At 38.7% G+C, this 21,272-nt stretch overlaps 1 protein-coding gene across 1 annotated transcript; it reads right to left on the minus strand.

The window, feature by feature from the left end:
- Nucleotides 1–6,384: 6,384 nt before the first annotated feature.
- Nucleotides 6,385–20,037, minus strand: LOC125124700 (40S ribosomal protein S15-like). The gene is given in 5 exon segments (XM_047774728.1): nt 6,385–6,513; nt 13,635–13,923; nt 13,925–14,070; nt 16,216–16,250; nt 19,923–20,037. Coding segments are annotated over 5 exon segments (714 nt in total).
- Between the last annotated feature and the right edge of the window lie 1,235 nt (nt 20,038–21,272).

Below are 21,272 nucleotides of genomic sequence, written 5' to 3' on the forward strand. Positions count from 1 at the left end.
ACTATAATAGGCCCTGGAGATTCAGCAGTCAATACACTAGACAGATCTCTGTCAATATAAAATTTTTATACTGGAAGCATCCTATGGGAGTTATTTTCCAGCACATTCGATTCAATATCTTTATTAGTAACTTGGAAGAACAAATCCATTATATATCCTGCAGTTGTATAGAAGATATCACAAAGGACAAAGGTGAGTGGAAAATTATTTTGAGATTTCTTTCTTGGAATGTCAAAAATATATGGGAAGTCGGGCATGAATAGATGCAAAAGAGATTCTTTTTCTTGCTGAGATTTTTCCTTTCATTGTGCGATCTGTCTTATCTTTATCCAGAGCTGTAAACAGAAATAACCCAAGAGAGTATATAAGAATTTGTGTTACTTACGCCTGTGTACCCTTATTTGATGTTTATAAATCATCAAATAAATTCTGATTGATCTAGGTGCAAATAATGAAGTCTATAGGATGTTCCATTATCCACAATATTGGAACCATGAAAAGTTAAAGGAGACTTGGCACTACTCAAAGTCAGCCAGAGATGCTTTCCTAGTAAATTCTAAAGGATAGGTTGCATTTCAGGGGAAGAACATGCCCCTACCATAGGAGGCTGTATACAAAGGGGTGGTCTTCTGGGGGTGGCTGAAATGGAAAAGAGCTGTGAGAGATTGTATAGAGAGGAATACATCATTTTAATGTGAAAGCAAATAGAACTTTGCTGATCTTAGGTGAAATTTCAGTACTGCACAGGAAATAGGAAATGGATTAGTCTTGAGCTAATAGTCCAGAAGTCACATATCATGCAAAATAAAATTATAGAATTTGAAAATGGACAGAAAAAATATAATAGTTTACAAAAAAGTTCAGAGTTGATTTTGTGCATGGCCTGTCTGTGAGTGTCTCCCAAGAAAAGAATCTCCAAGAGAAAATAAATTTTAGGTAAAAGCAAAATAGTTTTTTATCAAGTGGCTAAAGACTTATTGATGACCTCAGCATTTTTAATGCATTTCTTTTTACGTTTCTCAGTATTACAAATGCAGTGAAGTGGTTTTTGAAGAAAAAGGCAGGCAGTAATGTTTTGTACTATTTGCACATATTTTTTTTTTTATTGTGCTGCAATTCCCATTTGCTAAACAAAACAGAATTCACCCAAATGACTCTTTTCTAAAACAAGTCTATATAGAGTGTTTATAAAAGTCTTTGAATGAGTCATTCATGATTGTATAATCTTTTCTCATTATTACTCATTTCTGTATGTTTGGATCCCAGCTGGACAAGAAAGAGCAAATGCCAAACAAGAACAAGAATGGTTTTTGTTGAGATGTTTACAGAATAAGCAAAACTTGGGTTTTAATAGGAATTTAATTCAGAATTCTGTATGAGTCCATCAGACGATCCCTGCTTAAGATGAAAAGGTGATTGCCTTAAGGCAATAATTAAGCCTTAAATCATTTTTGATAGTGTTTAAAATAAAATTTTAAACTATATGCCTATCATATTTTAAGTTGTCAACTAAAATATATTTTATCATAAAAGATAACAATTGTAAAGTATTTCATTTTGGCATTTTAAAAATATTTTCATTCCTAAATAAACATATGACACCACTCTTAAATATATTTATTGAGCTCTAAATGTCATACTTGTTTGATTTCCAGTAACATCCATCTAAAAAAAAACTGAAGAAAAATACTCTTTTAACAGAAATTTTATGTTTTTCTTTTCTCATTTTTGGACTTGTATTTTTGTTTCAGTTCCCCCATGGGATAATTTCCAAATATTATGCATTTATATGCTTGAAAGTCTTATACTGATTAAGCTAGCAACGTATATACATCAAAATTTGTACTGTCAAGTTGAAAATTTTTTTTTTCCTATAAATATGAACATAAAGGTGTAAAGTTAAAATCTTCTCCTGGATCGAGTTATCATTGTAATTTACAGGTATACAGTTGATCAAAATATTACACTCTTACAAACTTTGAAAGCTAATTATACAAATTATAAGATTTTATTAGAAATATATCTCAATGAGATGATTAGGGCTATTTTTCCCAATTCACATTTGAATGAATAAATATTACTATAAACTAGAGTATGTCATGGCTTAGCATCAATTCTATTTCTATTTTGTTTTTATGGATGTAAACATTGAGAAAACTTAGGTCAATAAGTATATAGAAATGATCATTTTATTATGCAGTGCTACACATTTTTTTACTTCTTTCTGAATTACATGCTGAAAACCACACAGTGGTCTGTCGAAAATTATTTTCAGAGTTCCCGTCGTGGCTCAGCAGTTAATGAACCTGACTGGCATCCATGAGGACATAGGTTCAATCCCTGGCTTTGCTCAGTGGTTTAGGGATCTGGTGTTGCTGTGAGCTGTAGTGTACGTCGAAGATGTGGCTTGGGTCTGGCATTGATGTGGCTGTGGCATAGGCTGGCAGCTGTAGCTAGGATTTGACCCCTAGCCTGGGACCCTCCATATGCCACAGGTGCGGTCCTAAAAAGAAAAAAAAATTCCGATTACCTTTTAGTTGACAGTGAAGTCCTTCTTAAATTTTTTTGATAAACAATTTATCAAAATTGACTTTTTTGGATTTGATTTATACACTGTCTTCAGAATCATTCATTTTGATTTGTCCTTTTGTTTGCACACAGTTTTTACATCTCTTGTCAATGTATCCTAAGGCTCAGGATGGATGAAAGGTAGTTCGATGTGGTGGTTGGGTTTTGTAAAGTGGAAGTCTAAAGCCTTTGGTTTTCAAAACTTGTTCCCTGAAACAACAGCATTAGTGTCACCTAGGAACTTGTAAGAAATGCAAATCCTCAGACCCTACCATACTGAAATGGAAATTTGGGGAATAAGGAGAGCAACCTGGGTTTTTCACAAGCACTCCAGATGATTCTGAAGAATTCTCAAGCTTATGTGAACTGGTGTAAAGAAAATGCAAAAGTAAATCCAGTAACTTCCACCACAGGCATCTTCTTAGATGAATTTTATAGGAGAGAGGCCAAATAAAAGTTGAAGTTCTGGACATTGCCTCTTTTGTGTGCTCATGTACCACCCTGGAAAGTCTTGGGTACTCCCAGGGTAAGCAACCTTGATTTGGAGACCACTGCTTTAAGATCTACTGTCCTTAAAGTGTTTTTAGATTTTTTAGTACATTATCTGTGTTTATGAATTTGTTGATGTTTATTTTCCAAATTTCGAATGGGCTTCTGGTTATACAAGAAAAAAGTAAGAAAAGCTTTCTCTACAATGAAAACTGAATCAAGCAGTATGGTTAAAAACAATCATTTCTCTTGGAGAAGAGACTTGTGGCTGCCTGATGGGAGGGGGAGGGAGTGGGAGGGATCGGGAGCTTGGGCTTATCAGACACAACTTAGAATAGATTTACAAGGAGATCCTGCTGAATAACATTGAGAACTTTGTCTAGATACTCATGTTGCAACAGAAGAAAGGCTGGGGAAAAATGTAATTGTAATGTATACATGTAAGGATAACCTGACCCCCTTGCTGTACAGTGGGAAAATTTTTAAAAAAAATTAAAAAAATTAAAATATACCAATTCTTGCCAAAATAAACTAGTTAATACAATCTCAAAAAAAAAAAAAAATCATTTCTTAAAGGACAGTCCTGAAACAAAATTTGAACTGAAAGAATTAAGTCAAATTTGAACACTGAGAAATTGGGGCAGAAAAGATATAACCTCTCAGCAATAGCTAGCCAAGGGGAACTTCGGATTCAGTGGGGAGACCTAAAAAAGGTCTATGTGGGAGAATCCTTTAGAGTGAATTGTTCTCTAAATCACTCCAGTTCCTAAATCAGATCACCCTCTCCAATGCCGTTAGCCAGACTGAACTCATCATTCATTCATAATATATATGGAGACTTAACCATGTGCCAGGCACTACGCTAGATATTGGGGATGCTATTATAATAAACAATGTACGCCAAGTCCCCATCCTTCTTGGAATTTACTGTCCAATGGGAAAGATTATCAATGGCACAAAAGCAGGAAGTGATCTGATTTCTCAAACTTGTGCTAAAGCCTCTATTCTTGGCATCTCTTTGCTCTACTTTCCATCTTAACCTGATTTCAGTCACAACCAGGAGTCTTAACTCATTCCTACATTGTAATTTACCATGTCTCTTCCTTTTGTGTGAAGGGTATATATCCAGCTGGTTGGATTTTGAAGGTACATTAAGTTCTATATGTCCCAAATTGAACTAATCTACCACTTCCACTAATTATCTACACATTTTTTTTTTTTAACTAGGAGTCTAAGTGTCATCCTAGACTCCTAATTTAATGCCCTAATTCAATCAAGCACTAAATTCTATCCATTCTACCTCCAAAATTTTCTCACATCTGTCATCTCTATCCCCAGTCCTCAGTATCTCACATAGTATTACTGTCTCTAGATAGATCACTTTGAAATTAATCTTTTAAACTACTACAGTTTAAAATTTGTACATTCTTTCAAAGGTACTAATCAGAGCTTGGCATTCTACAGCTCAAAATTCTTCAGAAGCTCTTGCTTACAAAATAAAAGTTTTACATGCCTAGCAAAATGCTTTGGGGGGGACACAACTATTCTAGATGTTACGTACTTGAGAATGGAAGAATTGATTTAGAAATGTTAAGTAAATCAATGTAATTAAATTTAATTAATTTAAGTTTTAATCAATTAAATTTGAGTTTTAGTTTTTTTCTTCTAATTAGATCAGTTTGGCTTTCTATGCAGTTGAAGATTAGAAGTCAGGCTCCCCTTGTAGCAACTGTGTACAAGGTAAAAATGGAAGACCAGAAATATTCTCTGATTTAATGACATATAGGTTTACCCCTGTATTCTCTGCCCTTCTCCTGCTTCATGCCCTTGGAGATTGACTGTATAGTCTATTCCTCTTGGATTCAGCCATGAGGAGCAATGTAGGAGATCAGAACAGCTGGAAAGGAGAGTGACTTCACTGCGTGTGTACCCTTGGTTCCCTCCACATCCTATGGAATTGCCCCTGGCTGCCTTTCTCCCTATAGCAAAACCATTAGCTCCTTGCAGGCGCCCATCTCCACATAGCCCTCTCTGCCCCTGGTTCCCTAATGCTCTCTCACCTTGACCCTTCCAGATTGAGGTAGGAAGAGCTCTCCACTCTCCTGGCCCAGAGGTACTGCACTGTAAATTGTGATTTCCTTGGACTGCCCACTTGTGCAAATAACCTTTTGTTAAACTCTCTTCAACTTATCCAGTTTGATTTTGTCATCTCTTTATTGCTGGATTCCTGACTAAGTGTTTTTAGATCCATTTCTTCAGGAAAATTATGGAAATAACCCGTCTGTATCAATCACGGATGGGCATGCTCTATTACTGTCTGGAAGCAACCACATTGTTTCTCCTGGTTTCTTCCATAGCATCTTATTGTGGGTTTTTATAAGATTACATCTTTAGTCCTTCCTTAACCACTAAATGCTAAACATGTGATTGTTGCAATTGCCAGCCTTTTTTTTTTTTTTTTTTTTGGCATCAGCTATGCATAATCATACCCACACTGCAGACTGCTTGGTCCTGAGGCTGTGTTCTCTGGCTTGAATTTCCAAAATTAAATGTGATACTCCTCAGCTTGAAATCACAAGTTCAGTATTCAATGCTTGTCTTATTATAAGAAGCAAAGAAAAGAAGAGGTGACAAGTTGTATATGTACATGACTTTCTTGGAGACTAAAGGCCAATGTTTTTGAAACTTTATGATCACACATGCAGAAAGTGGGATGAGAAAGGAAGGGAGATTGTTTTTTCAAAGCTGCCAGACCACTTTGTTTCTCTGGATAGAGATACGACTCTATCTTTCAGAAAAGCCTCCCCCACCCCTTTGTTTTTGGAGGAACCATTCCTGGGGGTCTGTAAGTTATGCAAATTTAAAACCAAACTCCTACTTTGGAATGAATTGGTAAAAGGAGGAGCTGAGTTGATCTGCACTAAAAAAGTAGATGTTATCTTCTCATACAAAATGTTCTATTGTTACAGTAAATTTTTACTTTAAGTAACATTCTGTTTATTTTCTCTACGCTCTTGATTCCAAGGAGTGGAAAATTATCGACAGAATTTTCTTGAAGAAGGAAGCTGGTTTCAGCAACCTGGTAGCAGATGTGCTGAAATGAAGAGAAACCTATACTAGTGACCCGTGGAGGGGCCTGTAAAGGGTATAAGTGGTTGACACTGTGCACAGTTTTAAGGGTTACTTAGCTGTGTTAGAAATCTTGACATTTTTCTCTGGTCCTCAGCATAGTTTTGTTAAGGTAGGGCTTAACTGAGCTTTTCAGAATTAAGGGCTGGGCCGCACCCTCCTGTGGGATGAGGGCAGATCAGTGGCCATCTTAGTAAGTCAGGTACAAGTGACATGAGGTGGCCTGGAGTCATAGGCCTGGTAGCAGAAGACTGGCTGGGTCAGAACAACAAGTAAGGTGGATTTATGGAAGAGGGCATGGTGCCAGGAACATTCGAGGAAAGGAGCCTGCTAACATTAAAAATTGTTTTATCAAGGAACAAAAAGTGGTAGTCTTGGGAATATTGTTTAAGCACTACAGGAAGTGCAATTTCTTAAAATTAAACTTGGGGACATCTGTTTACAGAGGCTGTCTTATAAAATCTTCATCGTCGGAGTTCCCTTTGTGGCTCAGCAGTTAATGAATCCGACTAGGATTCATGAGGATGTGGGTTCAATCCCTGGCCTTGCTCAGTGAGTTAAGGATTCAGTGTTGCCATAAGCTGTGGTGTAGGTTGAAGACGGGGCTCAGATCTCTCTCTGGCTTTGGTGTAGACTAGCAGCTGTAGCTCCGATTCGATCCCTAGCCTGGGAACTTCTATTTGCCACAGATGAAGCCCTAAAAAAGCAAATAATGATGATGATGATAATGATAATAATAATAATAATATCTTCATTGTGTAATATGTGGCATACTTAGCTTTAACATGGCATCTTTTCTCCTTAGGATGTGAGGTGAATTAACAGATTTTTTTTTTTTATTTTGTATAAGGATATATAGAGCTACATGAGTAATTTGGAAATTAAAAATGAACAACATAAGCAAGGGGAAAAAAGTAACCCAGTAAAACAAATAGAAAAAACTGAGCTGAGTAAATCTGAAAGAGTGAGAATAATACAACAGTAATAAAAGCAAGACCATGCTTTTTGGAAAAGGTCTTAAGAAGAAGACTTGCTGGGGCTTTAGAGGTTGTACTAATCTTGGTAGAGCCAAAACATGTTATTAAAAATCAGGAATTGGGATTTGATGCTGCTCTGATTATGAAGGAGCATAAAAGGAAAATACTAATTACAACCTTTAGTAGACAGCATGAGGGGAAATAGAAATACTACAAAGCATATATGCTAAAAAGACAAGACAAGTTCACCTGGAACACTGAGCAATATGTGAAGCTCACCACCAATGGACAAAGATCAGTTGCTTGGGACCTTCTGATTGTATAAGAATGAAAAGCGTTTAGAGTGCTTTTTAATTAAATGAGGGCTTGATAACACAAAAATAATGGTCCTATCCATCCACAAAGGAGGACGCTCAGGATAGAGAATGGACCAAAGGGTGAGAGATGCTGAAGTTATTGAGCATGAATGGGACATGGTGCTGAAGCTGGAAAATATGCCTCTGGGCTGAAAACAGTGTAGGCAATTCATGTTTGTTGAATCATTACTTGAATCATAATTCTATCTATTAGACACCATGAAAACTCTTTTTAGGTATTTGTTAAATTATGTCATTGCTCCTTTGCTGTTAATTTACTACCTAAATAATCCCTGCTCATTGTAAATGCGTGGGAAATTTTCAAAAAACACAAAGGGGAAAGTAAACATTTAAGAGAATATTTGCTTGAGATCACTATGTTCTTACCCACATGGCCCCAAAGGGTGCTCAATAACTATGTGTCGAAGGTACTATTTATTGGGTGCCAGTCACTCTCATAGGTGAATCCCCATCTGTTTTCTTTCATGAGAACATAAGCTCTGTGAGCACAGGGACTCCTCTGTCTTGATCATCACCATGTCCCTAACACCTGCAATAGAACCTGGCGTGCAGCAGGCACTCAATACACATGCTAAATGAATGCCTAAATCACCTCTGTTAATATTCACATCGATTTCATCGTCCCTCCTATTTACCAATGGCAATACAGAGGCACAGGGAGAGTGCACCGAGAGCCCCAAATCTAGTGCATAAGCAGGATGTGCACCCAGAAAGTCTGACTCTGGATCTCAGTGATGCATCTGGTTGTCTCTCCTTAGGTAGAGGAGACCTAAGGAGACATCATCCCACTGACCTGTTGAAACCATGGTCAGTGGGATGATGTTAATAATGCCATAGTGAAACTAGGACTGAAACTCCTTGTCTCCTTGCCTGAGGTACCATCCAGAGCCTGTTCTGTTCCTTGGGCAGTTCTATTAATTAGCAGCATCAGAAGCTGAGAACAACAAAAGAAAAATGTGAAGCCATTGGTCTCTCTGTCTCTCACCATTCTTTGCTCCAGAAATATGCCATCTGCTGTTGTCTACGCCCTAAGTTAGTGGCTGAATGGTTTAGCAGGTGACAATTTAGACAGGCTGTTTGGATTTCTAGAAAATCTCATGAATGTTTAGAAAAATACAGCTGCAATTTATGTCTAGCTAAGCCTGCAGAGCCAGAGTGAATGTCAGCATCATTTCACGCTGAATGTCAGTCCATTGTGACTTTCACTCTTGGCTATTTCACCAAAGTAAATATTTGCTGTTAGAACAGAACTAGAGGTGGCTTTCCAGCAATATGTGAACAAATCTCCATGCAGCCATTTAACTTGATCCCGGAGATCAAGAAATTATTACATGAAATTTGCAGATACAGCCGGTATTACAGCATTCATAGTAGTCACTGATATGCTTTTATCACGTGTGCTGAGACTGTTTATGTAAGTATGTGAGTCTGAATTTTTGAAGTGAATGTTGAGATTAAATAAAATATCTAACTTAGCCAGCTTCTTGCTTCAAAGAAAATGTAGCAGAAAAAAAAATATGGAAATAATGTACTCCAAATTTTCACAACCCTTAAACATTTATTTAAATTTAGGCTACAAATGTAAAAGCATGCATTTATTTATCTGTGTACTTACTTTTACATTCATTCGACAAATATTTTCTGAGCAGGATCTATACTCCAGGAACCATCCTAGTTAATTTCTTGGATTCATTTCAGATTTTATTACATTGTTCTGACAATAGCACAAGGCTTTCCTGGTTTTAGTAGTTGCTCCTGAAACATGAGAGTTTTCAGCTGTTCAGAAATGACCTGAGAACATCCTACACCTCTACTGACACCCTGAAGGCATATATGATCTGCCTCAGGATTAAAGACGTTTCAGAGTAAAGCAAGTTGTGTGGCAACTAGAAATAGCCTGTGAGTTCAGAATGGGAAATAACTGTTTAGGGATAGGAAGGAATATTTGTACTCAAGCAATAAGTAGTTTATTCTGTGGTAAATAAGGATCCTTCTTCTTGAATATATTGCCTCAGATCCTTTTTTGTTTTTTCTTTTTTTGCCATGGTGTCTAGCAGCTTAATGTGGGATCTCAGTTCCCAGACCAGAGATTGAACAGTGAAAGCACCTAACCACTAGACCACCATGGAACTCCCTGCCTCAAATATTTCTTTAAAGTCATGTCTTCTGCCATATTGTAAGTAGATTTACAATGTTTTGGCTGAACCTTCTGTTCTTATGGCTCCCAGTTAATTGTTTGGGAGTTGGGAACTGAGTGCTTATGCTCCAAGTGGATGGGAGGGCTCCTTGCATATCCTGAATGCCACTGAAAGATCCTGAGTTGACCTTGAAGAGGATGCATTCATGAGGAGAAGTGATTGTCAGACCATGAGCAATAGAGGCAGATGAGGTGCCTGAAATCCGAAGGTGTAAGATCAGGCCCCAGCAACTCCTTTTACCATCTAAGGGGCTTCTTGAGACTTGGTCCCTATGGGACTCAGTTTGTTCATACAATGTCACTGGCTCCTAACTGGACCTAATTAGTGTTTAGGATCTGCGGATGTCGGATACACCATGAAGAGATAATTCTTAGGAATCACATTTTATGAGTACATTTCTGTGGGGTTTTTGGTTTAGCTGAAAACTAAGGCAAAGCTTTTACCTTTTTTTTTTTTTTTCCTGGAGAGTAAGTGAAGTGACAGGTACCTGCTCCATCCATGCAGTGCTGTCCTTGGTTAGGGGGAGAAAAGCAGGGAAAGTTGAGTGTTCCTGGCACTGTGGGGGTGCAGGGGACAGACCAGACAGCAGTGTGATTGTTGAGACACCCAGAAAGATGACTTGAACCCCTCTAAGCATAGATAGAGGCAGAAGTCAGACTATTGTTGTTGTTTCCGCTGTTGCGATTCTCCCTGAGGCTGTTCCAGTGAAAAGGGCAGTAGATGAGATAACTAGTAGCAGAAAAGTCCTTCTCATCATGAAGGCTTATTCCAAACCAATGAAAAAAGAGGTCTCTGTGTTAAAATAGGGAGAAAGAACCAGGAGCTGCCTGCTCAGCTCACTCTAGGCATCTGTGTTTTTTACAGCTTCTCCAACTGCTTCTGGTTTGCAGCCAAGGCTGGGAACTGTGTCTTAGAGTAGGGTTTCCCAACTCAAAAGCGCCTGCAGATCACCTGAGGATTTTGTTCAAATGCAGATTCTGCTTCAGAATGTCTGGAATGGGTCTGGGATTCTAACAAGCTCCCTGGTGATGCTGATGTTTCCGGAAGGTTAAACCCACTTTGAATATCAAGAGCTTGGAGCACGGGTTCTCATACATTAGCAGGCATCAAAATCTGCCAGAGTCCTTATTAAAACAGAGTATTGTGCCCAGCTCCCAGTTTCAATGCAGTAGATCCAAGGTAGGGCCTGATCATTTCTAATAAGTTCACAGGCTGTGCAGCTCTGGACATGATTGTGCAGGGCAGTGGGTCTCGAACCGGACCACACCCGTCAGATTTATAAAGCGCACTTAGGCTGGACTCCTTCCCCGTCCCAGTTTCCCCTGCTCTTACAGAATCTGACCTAAAGCCCCCTGGGTGATCCTAACATGCCCTCATTTGAAAACTATCAACAGAAGTCTTCATGAGTCACATAAAGAGTTCAGATTTTATTCTTTAATACCATGCTTTAGTTGTCCCTGCTTTTAGAAATAATTTGTGACTGGCTATAAAGGTGTTTGAAAGCAGATCACTGATAAAATCCTGACAACTGAACTATATGCCTTTATCTCGAAAGGTGAAGTGAATGAATAATCCCTGAGGCAGTCACTGTCTTCATTATCTTTTATTTCATATAAGAGAGACTCAGAAAGGTTAGCTATACAACCCTTTAATTCCTGTAGAGAAATATATTAAAAGGTACACAAATTGGCTAATTTTGAAATCTACTCATGTCCACTTTCTATTAAAAGTCTCTTCTATTATGGGTTATGTGACAGAAACTAATTATTGGGCACCTGTAATTTGAAGTGACAGATAATTGAAACCTAGGTTCTGTAGGAATATCTGTGCAATGCATAATACATTATTAAACACGAATTATTTAAAACACAAGTCAAGCCAGCTGAAGTCTGTTCCAGCAATTGGTGGTTCATAATAAAATGGAAAGTATGGATAATTAGCATCGGGCCAAAAGAGCTCATTTCAAGTTAGTCTGCAGAAATTATTTTTTGTCATTTGATGTTAATTATGACATGCTAATATGTCTAATTTTATTTAGCCCATCTATATTCACCTCATGTACTCAGAATAAAAGGCAGAACAAAACTCTAAATCAAAGAAAGAATGAAAATGATCTATCCCACACTTCTCTTAATATTTAATCTTCTTTACTGAATTAATACTCTGAGGCTGCCAACACAAACCTTAGTGGAAATAGTGACTTTTTTTTTTTTTGACCTTGCTCAGAGCATGTGGAAGTTCGTGGGCTAGGGATGGAACCCATGTCACAGCAGTGACAACACTGGATCCTTAACTACTAGACCACCAGGGAACTTGCAGAAATGGTGACTCCTTTTAAAAAATATAAAATTGGATTTTCAAATGGAATGTTATCTTATAAAATTTTATCACTTGATTTTTTTTTTATCTAAATGGAAAAAAGTCTCATTAGAACAATAGGATTGTATCATCAGTGGTTTATGTATTACACACTATAATAAATATATAACATTTAAATAATAAAGTAATAAATACATATAAAATAAGTTGTCTAGCTCTAAGTATATTTATCAATATACTTATTTTTTGCCTTTTGAGGGCCACACCCAAGGCAAATGAAAGTTCTAGGGGTCAAATTGGAACAGTAGCTGCTGGCCTATACCTCAGCCACAGCCAGAATAATGCCAGATCCTTAACCCACTGATCAAGGCCAGAAATTGAATCTGCATCCTCATGGATATTAGTCGGGTTGGTTATCGCTGAGCCACAAAGGAAACTTCTTATCGATATAATTTCTCTCCTGGTCTTTTCTTTTAAATTGTCCATCTGAAGCCTTGGATCTTGCAGTAGTATCACTTACAATGGTGCTTGTACAAGAGTGGAAAAAAAGGTGCAGATTTTGAAAAGTATAGTCTAATATCTATTGGTGAATGCGCCACTGTGAATTTCAGAAAAGACTGCCGAGTTTTGCCGTGTGCATTTCTCCAGTACAAACAATGGCATACTGCTTTGAACAACTCTAACTCCCTTTGCAACTTGAGGCCTGGGTGGTAAAATCCACTTGTACATATATTTACACCTGTAGTAAATTTGTTTTCATTACAAAGAAAATTGGCTTTATAGATTTTTGGTCTTGTAGAAAACGAAATACTGTGCTCAGGGTTCTAAAGTCCCTACAGGTGTGTTAATAGTTAAGAGATTGGCGTTATAGAGCTAGATTCCTGAGGTCAATTCCAGGCTTTCCCTCTTAATTGCCTATAATATTTGACAAGTTACTTAACTACTCTGTGCCTTAGCTTTTTCATCTCATAAAATGGGGGCATTTATAGTGCCTACCTCATAAGGTTATTGTGTTATCAAATAAGCCATTGTATGAAAGTACTTACAAAAGGATCTGCAATGCAGCATATACTTTAGCATAAATGTGAACTTTTTTTTTTTTTTTTTGGTCTTTTTGTCTTTTCTAGGGCCACAGCCGTGGCATATGGAGGTTCCCAGGCTAGAGGTCTAATCAGAGCTACAGCTGCCGGCCTACGCCACAGCCACAGCAATGCAGGATATGAGCAGCGTATGCAACCTACGCCACAGCTCACAGCAACCCCAGATCCTTAACCCACTGAGCAAGGCCAGGGATCGAACCCACAACCTCATGGTTCCTAGTTGGATTCATTTCTGCTCTGCCACAAGGGGAGCTCCAATAAACGTATGTTTTGAAGTCAATTACTTCTCAACACATCTAGAGCTGTTATTCTGCTCTACCACCATTTCTGCCTCTACTCCTAAAACTACCTACCATGTGGTCTCTAGGTATTCATTCTTACTGGGATACACAATCCATTCTCCACACAAAAGTCAGGGTGAATTTTTTTTTTTTTTTTTTTAAGGAAAGTCTGTGTCTTTATTGGCCGGCAGGCTACTCGATGGGGTTTATGAAGCCGGAGGAGTGGGTGGCCATGCTTCTCCGGCTTGCAGGTGATGGAGAACTCGCTCAGGTGGTGGCCGATCTTCTCAGGCTTGATTTCCACCTGGTTGAAGGTCTGGCCCTTGTCGACACCCACAATGCTGCCCAGCATGTCAGGCAGGATGATCATGTCACGCAGGTGTGTCTTCACCACCAGGAGCTTCTCCGTGGGAGGCACCTCCTTCTTGGCCTCACGCAGGCGTTTCAACAGGGAGTGCCCCTCCCTCCGGAGGCCGTGCGTCAGCGGCCAACGCCACGTTCAGCTGCTTCGGCAACTCATAGGACGAGTCCAACAGCTGGTCGAGGTTCAGGCCACGGTAGGTGAACCTGAGGAAGGTCCACTTCTTCTCTCCCCCTTCTGCCTTCTTGTTGGGATGAGGGTGGGAGTGGGGCTTTGGAAAGCCAAGGTGAATTATTTTTTATAGAAATTTAATGTCACTCACCTGCTCAAAACTTTCCTAGATGTAAGGTAAGTTCATTCAGAATAAAATACCATGCTTTTATCATGGCCCTCAAAACTTTTCATGCTCTGGCCCTTCCCTGCCATCCGAGACTCATTTTCTCGCTATGTTTTCTGTCTCGTTCTCATTCTTATCGCATGGCTGTTATATGTCATGTTTCCTATACCCATAATGTTGTTTCTCTAGCTTTCCACCCCTCATTTTTCAGGTTTCTGCTCAAATGTCCTCTAAAAAAGTACTTTACTGATTATCACATCTAAACAGATGCACACTTTGTCCTTGGTCTCTAAGAAACATTTACTGTTTTATTTTTTACTTTACACTCTTCACCAGCTGAAAGTTTATGACTTATTTTGTTGTTTACTTGTTTCTTGCTGTCTCCTTTCCTAGCTCTCAGTGTTCATAACTGTTCCATATTGGAAACTCAGTGCTGATTTGTTGAATAAGTGGATGGTTTTCCATATTCTGAAAAATGAAAGAAGAGTGATTGAGGATGTTGGCTTGGAGAGGGCGAATTATCAGGGATTCAAGTGGAAAGGTGGTTTTTTGAGTTCCTTCACCTGTTCTTCTCTCTCAGGGATTGCTGTCTAGCACTGTTACTAGGTATTTAAAAACCATTGTTTTAAATAGCTTATGATTTTTTTCAGTTATTTAAAACTGAAAAGTAAATCTGGTCCCCATTTCTCTATCTTGATGGCAACTAAACAATTGCACATATATGATTTTTGTGAGTCCAAATGGTTGTACTTTGTATGGACTTTTACAAATGGAGAACACCTTACATAAAGGCAATTCATACAGGCTATTCTGTACTTTTTTCCATTTGCCTCCAGGTCTTAACACCTAAGTCATTATGCTACCATCTTGAGATACTATGGGTAATGAAATTGTATGAATGCAAATTTAGAAGGGTCTAATAGCATTTCCTTAGTTTTTTCCCTAGGGCTCGTCTCTGTTATGCCATATCTGGTTGGTTGAAGATCCAGGATGGATCTTAGAGGAGGTGTTTCTAGGATACCCACAATCCACGACGTGACTGAGCCCTACATGGTGCTTTGAACAATGCTTGCTTATTTTTCACTAAACCAGAGAGGTAGTTTCAAATCTGAAAGCTAGAAAAGGGAACATGGTAAGTTAATATCTGTAAGAATTTAATTATTCTAAGCATCAATACAAGGCTTTTATTGTAAGAAGAGTTCCCCCTCCTCTTTCTGGAAATATTTTTAAATAATGAAATTGGATATATTTGGAATTTGGTTAAGTAGATGTGTACTTAGAAATTTGGAATATAGTTCAGAACAATAAGAAATATTTTCTATAGAAAATCAAGCCTCATTTAGATCAATTTCTAGGCAGAATATTTCAACTTAAATATCCTGGGGTTTTTCTACAGACTGAAAAATGGACAATTAGATATGAATTAATCTGCTAGCACTTATAGTTTCTATTTTCATTTCAAACAAAACAAATTTTCTCATGAGTTAGAAGACCGAAAATGGATGGCTTCATTAGAGCATAGAAAATTCTGTTATTTAATCCTTGGTGTAATGAAAGGGAAAAACATAAAGAACTCTGAAAAAGACTTTGCTGTTGGTGATGTGATGTGTGATGCCAGTATCTGCATTCAGACCTGATCTGAAGCCAAGAAGTTATATATGGATACTCAGTGTATTTGTATTATACTTATAGAAATAAGGCATGAAAAATGTAATGATACCCTTGAAGGAGGGAAAAAACTAAGACTGAACAACCAGTTCTAATACAAATGAGGGATATCAACTTGTGAATTTTTTACACTGTAACTTGAGGTTAGATATACATGCATTATTGTAAGGTAGTATTCCACACTACTGGGTTAACCACAGTGGCTTGACATCAATCTCCAGCTTTTAGGTGCTAACTTGGGTTAAAAGTTTTGTTAAACTATATTGGTTAATGAATATTTAGAAGACTTGACTTGTGAAAATCTCATTCACTGGAAGTCTCTGGGAGATAGTTTCTATTCATTGGGTGGGAAAGAGAGGAATAATTATGGCAAAGAAGGAAAGGAAAAATGACTTTCTTAGTCAAACTTACATGGACCAGTCCCCAGATGATAAGTCCAAATTGCCCTAAAAATATTTTCGTGACACAGAGATAAGATGTGAATTTCACCCATTCATTCAAAAAATGTATAAATATGTGATATGCAGGAACTATGTTTCAGTCACTCTTCTAGATATTTTGAAAACATCACTGAACAACAACAAAATTCCCATAATTCCTGCCCTCTTAAAGCCTCGGCCCTTTTAGAAAGTAGACCCAAAATAAAGATAAACATAATAACTGAATATATTACAAAGTAGAGAAAGTGATAACAACTTTGGGAAAAGTAATAGGAAATGATGTGGGGGCAGGCAAGCGGACTGTGCTGTCAGTAATGTCGGAGTAGGTCTCAGTGCAAGAAGTAATATTTGATCAAAAACTTGGAGGAGGAGTTCCCGTCGTGGCGCAGTGGTTAAGGAATCCGACTAGGAACCATGAGGTTGCGGGTTCGGTCCCTGCCTTGCTGCCCTTGACGATCTGGCGTTGCCGTGAGCTGTGGTGTAGGTTGCAGATGCGGCTCGGATCCCTCGTTGCTGTGGCTCTGGCGTAGGCGGGTGGCTACAGCTCCAATTCGACCCCTAGCCTGGGAACCTCCATATGCCGTGGAGCGGCCCAAGAAATAGCAACAACAACAACAACAAAAAAAAAAAAAAAAAAAAAAAAAAGACAAAAAAAAACTTGGAGGAGATGAGGTCCTTAGGTAAAATGATATTAGAAGAAACTGTTCAAGCTGAGGAGTGGTCACTGCAAAGGTTCTAAGATGGGAAATTTTTTGAAGTCATTCAGAAAGATCAGGTAGGGCCATGTGCACAGAGGAGAATGGGCAAGGGGGAGGAATATTGGGAGATCAGAGAGATAAGAGGGAGCTAGAATTTTGGATTTAATTCTGAGGAACATGGACTGTGTGAACTAATCACCTCCCCATTCTTAAAACTATCCCAGGAGGCCCTTTTTGTTCTATGGATCTAAAATTATTTATATCAGTCATTACAGCTGAGGCTGTCCTACTGCTGGTTCCAAGCACCAAACATTATCTGCCTTCCCAGAGCACCAGCACCATCACTTACATTGTTAAGAAGTGATGTTAACTTTACTTAACCGGTTGGTTGATAAAGAAGTTAATAACCATGAGAGCTTCAAAAATTGCCGTAGTCAGATTCCTTTTTTCAATGAGCTAAGACGTGTCAGCAAACTTTTTTCTGTAACGAGGCAAAGAGTAAACACTTTTTGCTTTGTGACTGTATGGTGTCTGTTGCACATACTCAGCTCTGGCATGGTGGGGCAAAAGCAGCAAAAACAAATATGCATGACTGGGTTTCAGTAAAAAATTTATTTGCAAAACCATGTGGTGGGCTAGATTAGAGCCAGAGGCTGTAGTGTGCTTACCCTTATGATAGAACACAAAATATGTTAGCTTTGGAGCAAAGGCTGTTAGGTGAGGGAGGATGCAGCATGGTGCAGGAGAAACAGCAGTCATTAAACTTTGGAATCAGACATACCTGTCCTTCAGGCTCAACTCTTCTACTTTACCTAGTGCACATAGCAGATGTAAAGAGGTGAATGTTTGTATCCCACCCTTGCAGCCAGCACCCCATAAAAAAAGCTTGTCTGTTGAAACCCTAACTCCTAATGTGATGTAGTGGGAGGTGGGGCCTTTTGGAGATAATTGGGTTTAGATCAAGTCATGAGGGTGGGGCTCTATGATGGGATTAGTATCCTTATAAGAAGAGGAAGAGACCAGAGCTTGTTTCTCTCCACATGTGAGGCTATAGCAATAAGGCAGCCATCTTCAAACCAGGAAAAGGATTCTCAGTAGAAAATGAATCAAATCTTCAGGTGCCTTGATCTTGGACTTTCTAGCCTTCAGAACCACAAGAAATAAATGTCTGCTGTTTAACCTAGTCTGTGGTATTTTATCATAGCAGCCCCAGCTGACTAAGACAGCAGGCATTCACAAATGCAAGCGAATATTTACCAGATAGCAGATTTGGGGGGAAAAATCCATAACTTTAGGATATAATAATGACTTCAGAAACAAGGGAGAATGGTAAATAGACCATTATCTTTCTAAATATTGATTCTGCTCCATTTTTTCACTCTTCTCCTTCCAGTACTTCAATTATGTAGCTTTGTACATTCGATTATGCCTTACCTCTCTCTTTTTGTTTCTTCTGTTTTTTTCCCTCCCTGTGATTCTCCTCTTGCATATTCTCACTCACCCATCTTCTAGTTCACCAATCTGTTATACTCTGTTCAGTCTGCTGGAAAACCCACCTAATGATTTCTTAATTCCAAATATTTCCATTCTAAACTATCTGCTTTTTAATAAATAACATTTTTGCCTAATTTCAGTCTTTTCTACTATTTGACCAACTTTTTCTCTCTAATATCTGAGTCACTTCTGCACTTCTGCTTCTTTTTCCCCCTCCTGTTTGAGCAAACCTAGTGTATCCTCATAAGTTTGGATATCGTAGATAACAATAAAAGAAAAAAACAAAAAACTGAAGGGGTTCTGCTGATTTTTTTTTCAAAGATAACTATTTTTTAATTTTGTCTTGTTCTGGAACCACTGGAACCTCTTTTTAAAAATTTTTTATTAGAGTTTGTGAGGGTATAGAGGCTGTGAACCTTGAAATCTCACTGTGTATCACCATAGGGTAGATATACATATTCATAGACCAGAGCAAAGTAATCAAATAAAGATGAAGTTATTTTCTCTATGCTTTAAGACATTTAGGACATTTACAGTCAATTTTAAAATAATTTCTAGGAAACGCTAGAAATTTGGAGGCTAATTTTCTTACGGAAGATAGTCACCATCTCATAGAATTGTATTTACAATTTGTGGAAATGATGCTAGCTAGATAATTTATTAATCTATATTACACAGGCTGAAATTTTAGGCTGTTTTGCTATGGCTACCTGGAGATTTTTGGATATATGCATGCCATCTAGTCTATTAAATGTCTTGAAAATTAAAATACTTATAAGAAAGAAAACTAGGTTGTAATTAATTAATGAGTTTTGTGAGAAATGGTCTAAGTAAAATGATATTCCTATTTTATATATTTTCTTCAGAACCCCTAGTCATAACACAGTACCCATTGACCCTGAGTGACCTTGGGTATGTCACTCACCTGCTCTGTCTTCATTTCTCTCACTTATAAAATGATGATAATAATGCCTGCCTCATTGGTTGCTATGACGCTTAAGTGACTTAGTCTTTTTAAAGTGCCTAGAACAGTGCCTGGCCCAGGACAAACATGATAACTATTTGTTAAATAAATTAAATAAAGTGTTCCTAGCTTCTCCTTTTTAGTTTCTCTGTTGTTTTGTGAAAGAACTAAGTAGACAGGAATCCTTGATTCTTACCTCAGAGGTGTTATTGCTTAACTATGTGGCCTTGGTACCACAAATTTTTTAGTGCCATTTAGCTTTGGTTCTGCACCTGTAACATGAAGTACTTCATGAAGCCCTTGACCTATATCATCTCATTTAATTGTCACAACTACCTCAAGATAGGTGGTGAAATAACCTCATCTGAGGCTTAGAAAAAATAATAACCTGTCTGAAGAAACACAGCTAGTAGATGTGGCATCTGGGAAGCCCGTCCATTTCCAGAGCCCAGGGCTCTGATTATCACTCTGAGACCATGAGCCTTACTCCTCATTCTTCCCTGGTGGATGCTTGGTTCTTACTTTCAGTGTCTTTAGGCATTGGAAAGCAGGCAGGTCTCTGCCTCTGCATACCATCTGCAGTTTTAGCTGTGGGAGGAGTCCTTGAGATTGTCTCCTTGATGTAGTAGTGAGACATGGCCCGTGCCTTCTGGTGCAGGCTGGGGTCCAGCCCACTTTAGCAGGTCACTAGTCCTTTCTGGTGGACCTTTGTTTCATGGCTTTTGGCTCTTCTCTGTCATAGCTTTCTTTCTAGGAGGCATTTGCAATGGTAACAAAGAAATCCTGCAGACCTTCATGTCTCTTGAGCATTTTCTTTTCTGAATCAGGTCCTGGTTTCCCGTGGCAACCATGTAGCTTGACCCTCCACAAAGCAGATCTCCCTGTGGTGTTAGCCTTTCAAAATGATATCCTGTTGTCAATGTAATTGTTTGTTGTCCAGAATCCAGACACTATCCTTTTAGTGGCCTTCGGGAGACAATATGTATGTATGTCTTTGTGTCTTTTAATACTTTTGTTACCTTAATGGTGAGAGGGGCAGGCCAGGAAGGAAGCAAGCATCACAAGAGGGCAGGGTAGCTTCTCACACAGCAGAATCTTGTGATGCCTCTTAAGCCAAGCTGTGTGTGTGTGCGTGTGTGGGTGCACGTGTGTGTATGTTGGGGGCCGAGTGGCTTCTTCTATAATCTAGTCCTCCACTCTGAGCCAGTAGAATCATTAAATGTCAATGATGGAAAGGATTGTAGACCATATTCTGGCCACCGTAAGATGAAGAAATCCAGGCCATTAGAGGCGAATTGCCTTGTTCAAGGTCTCATGCCATCTTAACATTGGACTGGGACCAGCCTTCCTGATGCCAGTGCTCTTAACCCTGAGTGGTGTTACCTCCTCCACACCAAACTCATGAGTGTAGCAGGTGCAGATCCCAGACCCCAGATTCAGGTGTGTGGTGGATTGAGTTGTGTCTCCTCAAAAAGAGGTGATTCTGGTATCTGTGAGTGTAAACTTATATGGAAATGGGTTCTTTTCCAATGTAATCAAGGTAAGACAATGTCATATTAAGGTGGATCCTGAATGCAATGGCTGATACCCTTCTAAGAAGAGAAGACACACAGGGACACACACATAGAGCAGGCCATGTGACACTGGGGATTGAAGTGATGCAGGAAGGCCAGGCACAGCCCAAAGCTCTAGAAGCTGGGAGGAGGAAGGGAGAGCTACCCTTAGAGGCTGTAGGGAGGACAGGCCTGCGGCTACCTTCATTTTGTGCATCTAGCCTTGGGAGCAGAGAGATGAAATACCTGCTATTTCAAGTCATCCACTTTGTGGTAACTCGTTATGACAGTCCTAGGAAACTAATACAAGGGGGCTATT

Source organism: Phacochoerus africanus, chromosome 4, assembly GCF_016906955.1.
Source record: "Phacochoerus africanus isolate WHEZ1 chromosome 4, ROS_Pafr_v1, whole genome shotgun sequence".
NCBI classification, from domain to species: domain Eukaryota; kingdom Metazoa; phylum Chordata; class Mammalia; order Artiodactyla; family Suidae; genus Phacochoerus; species Phacochoerus africanus.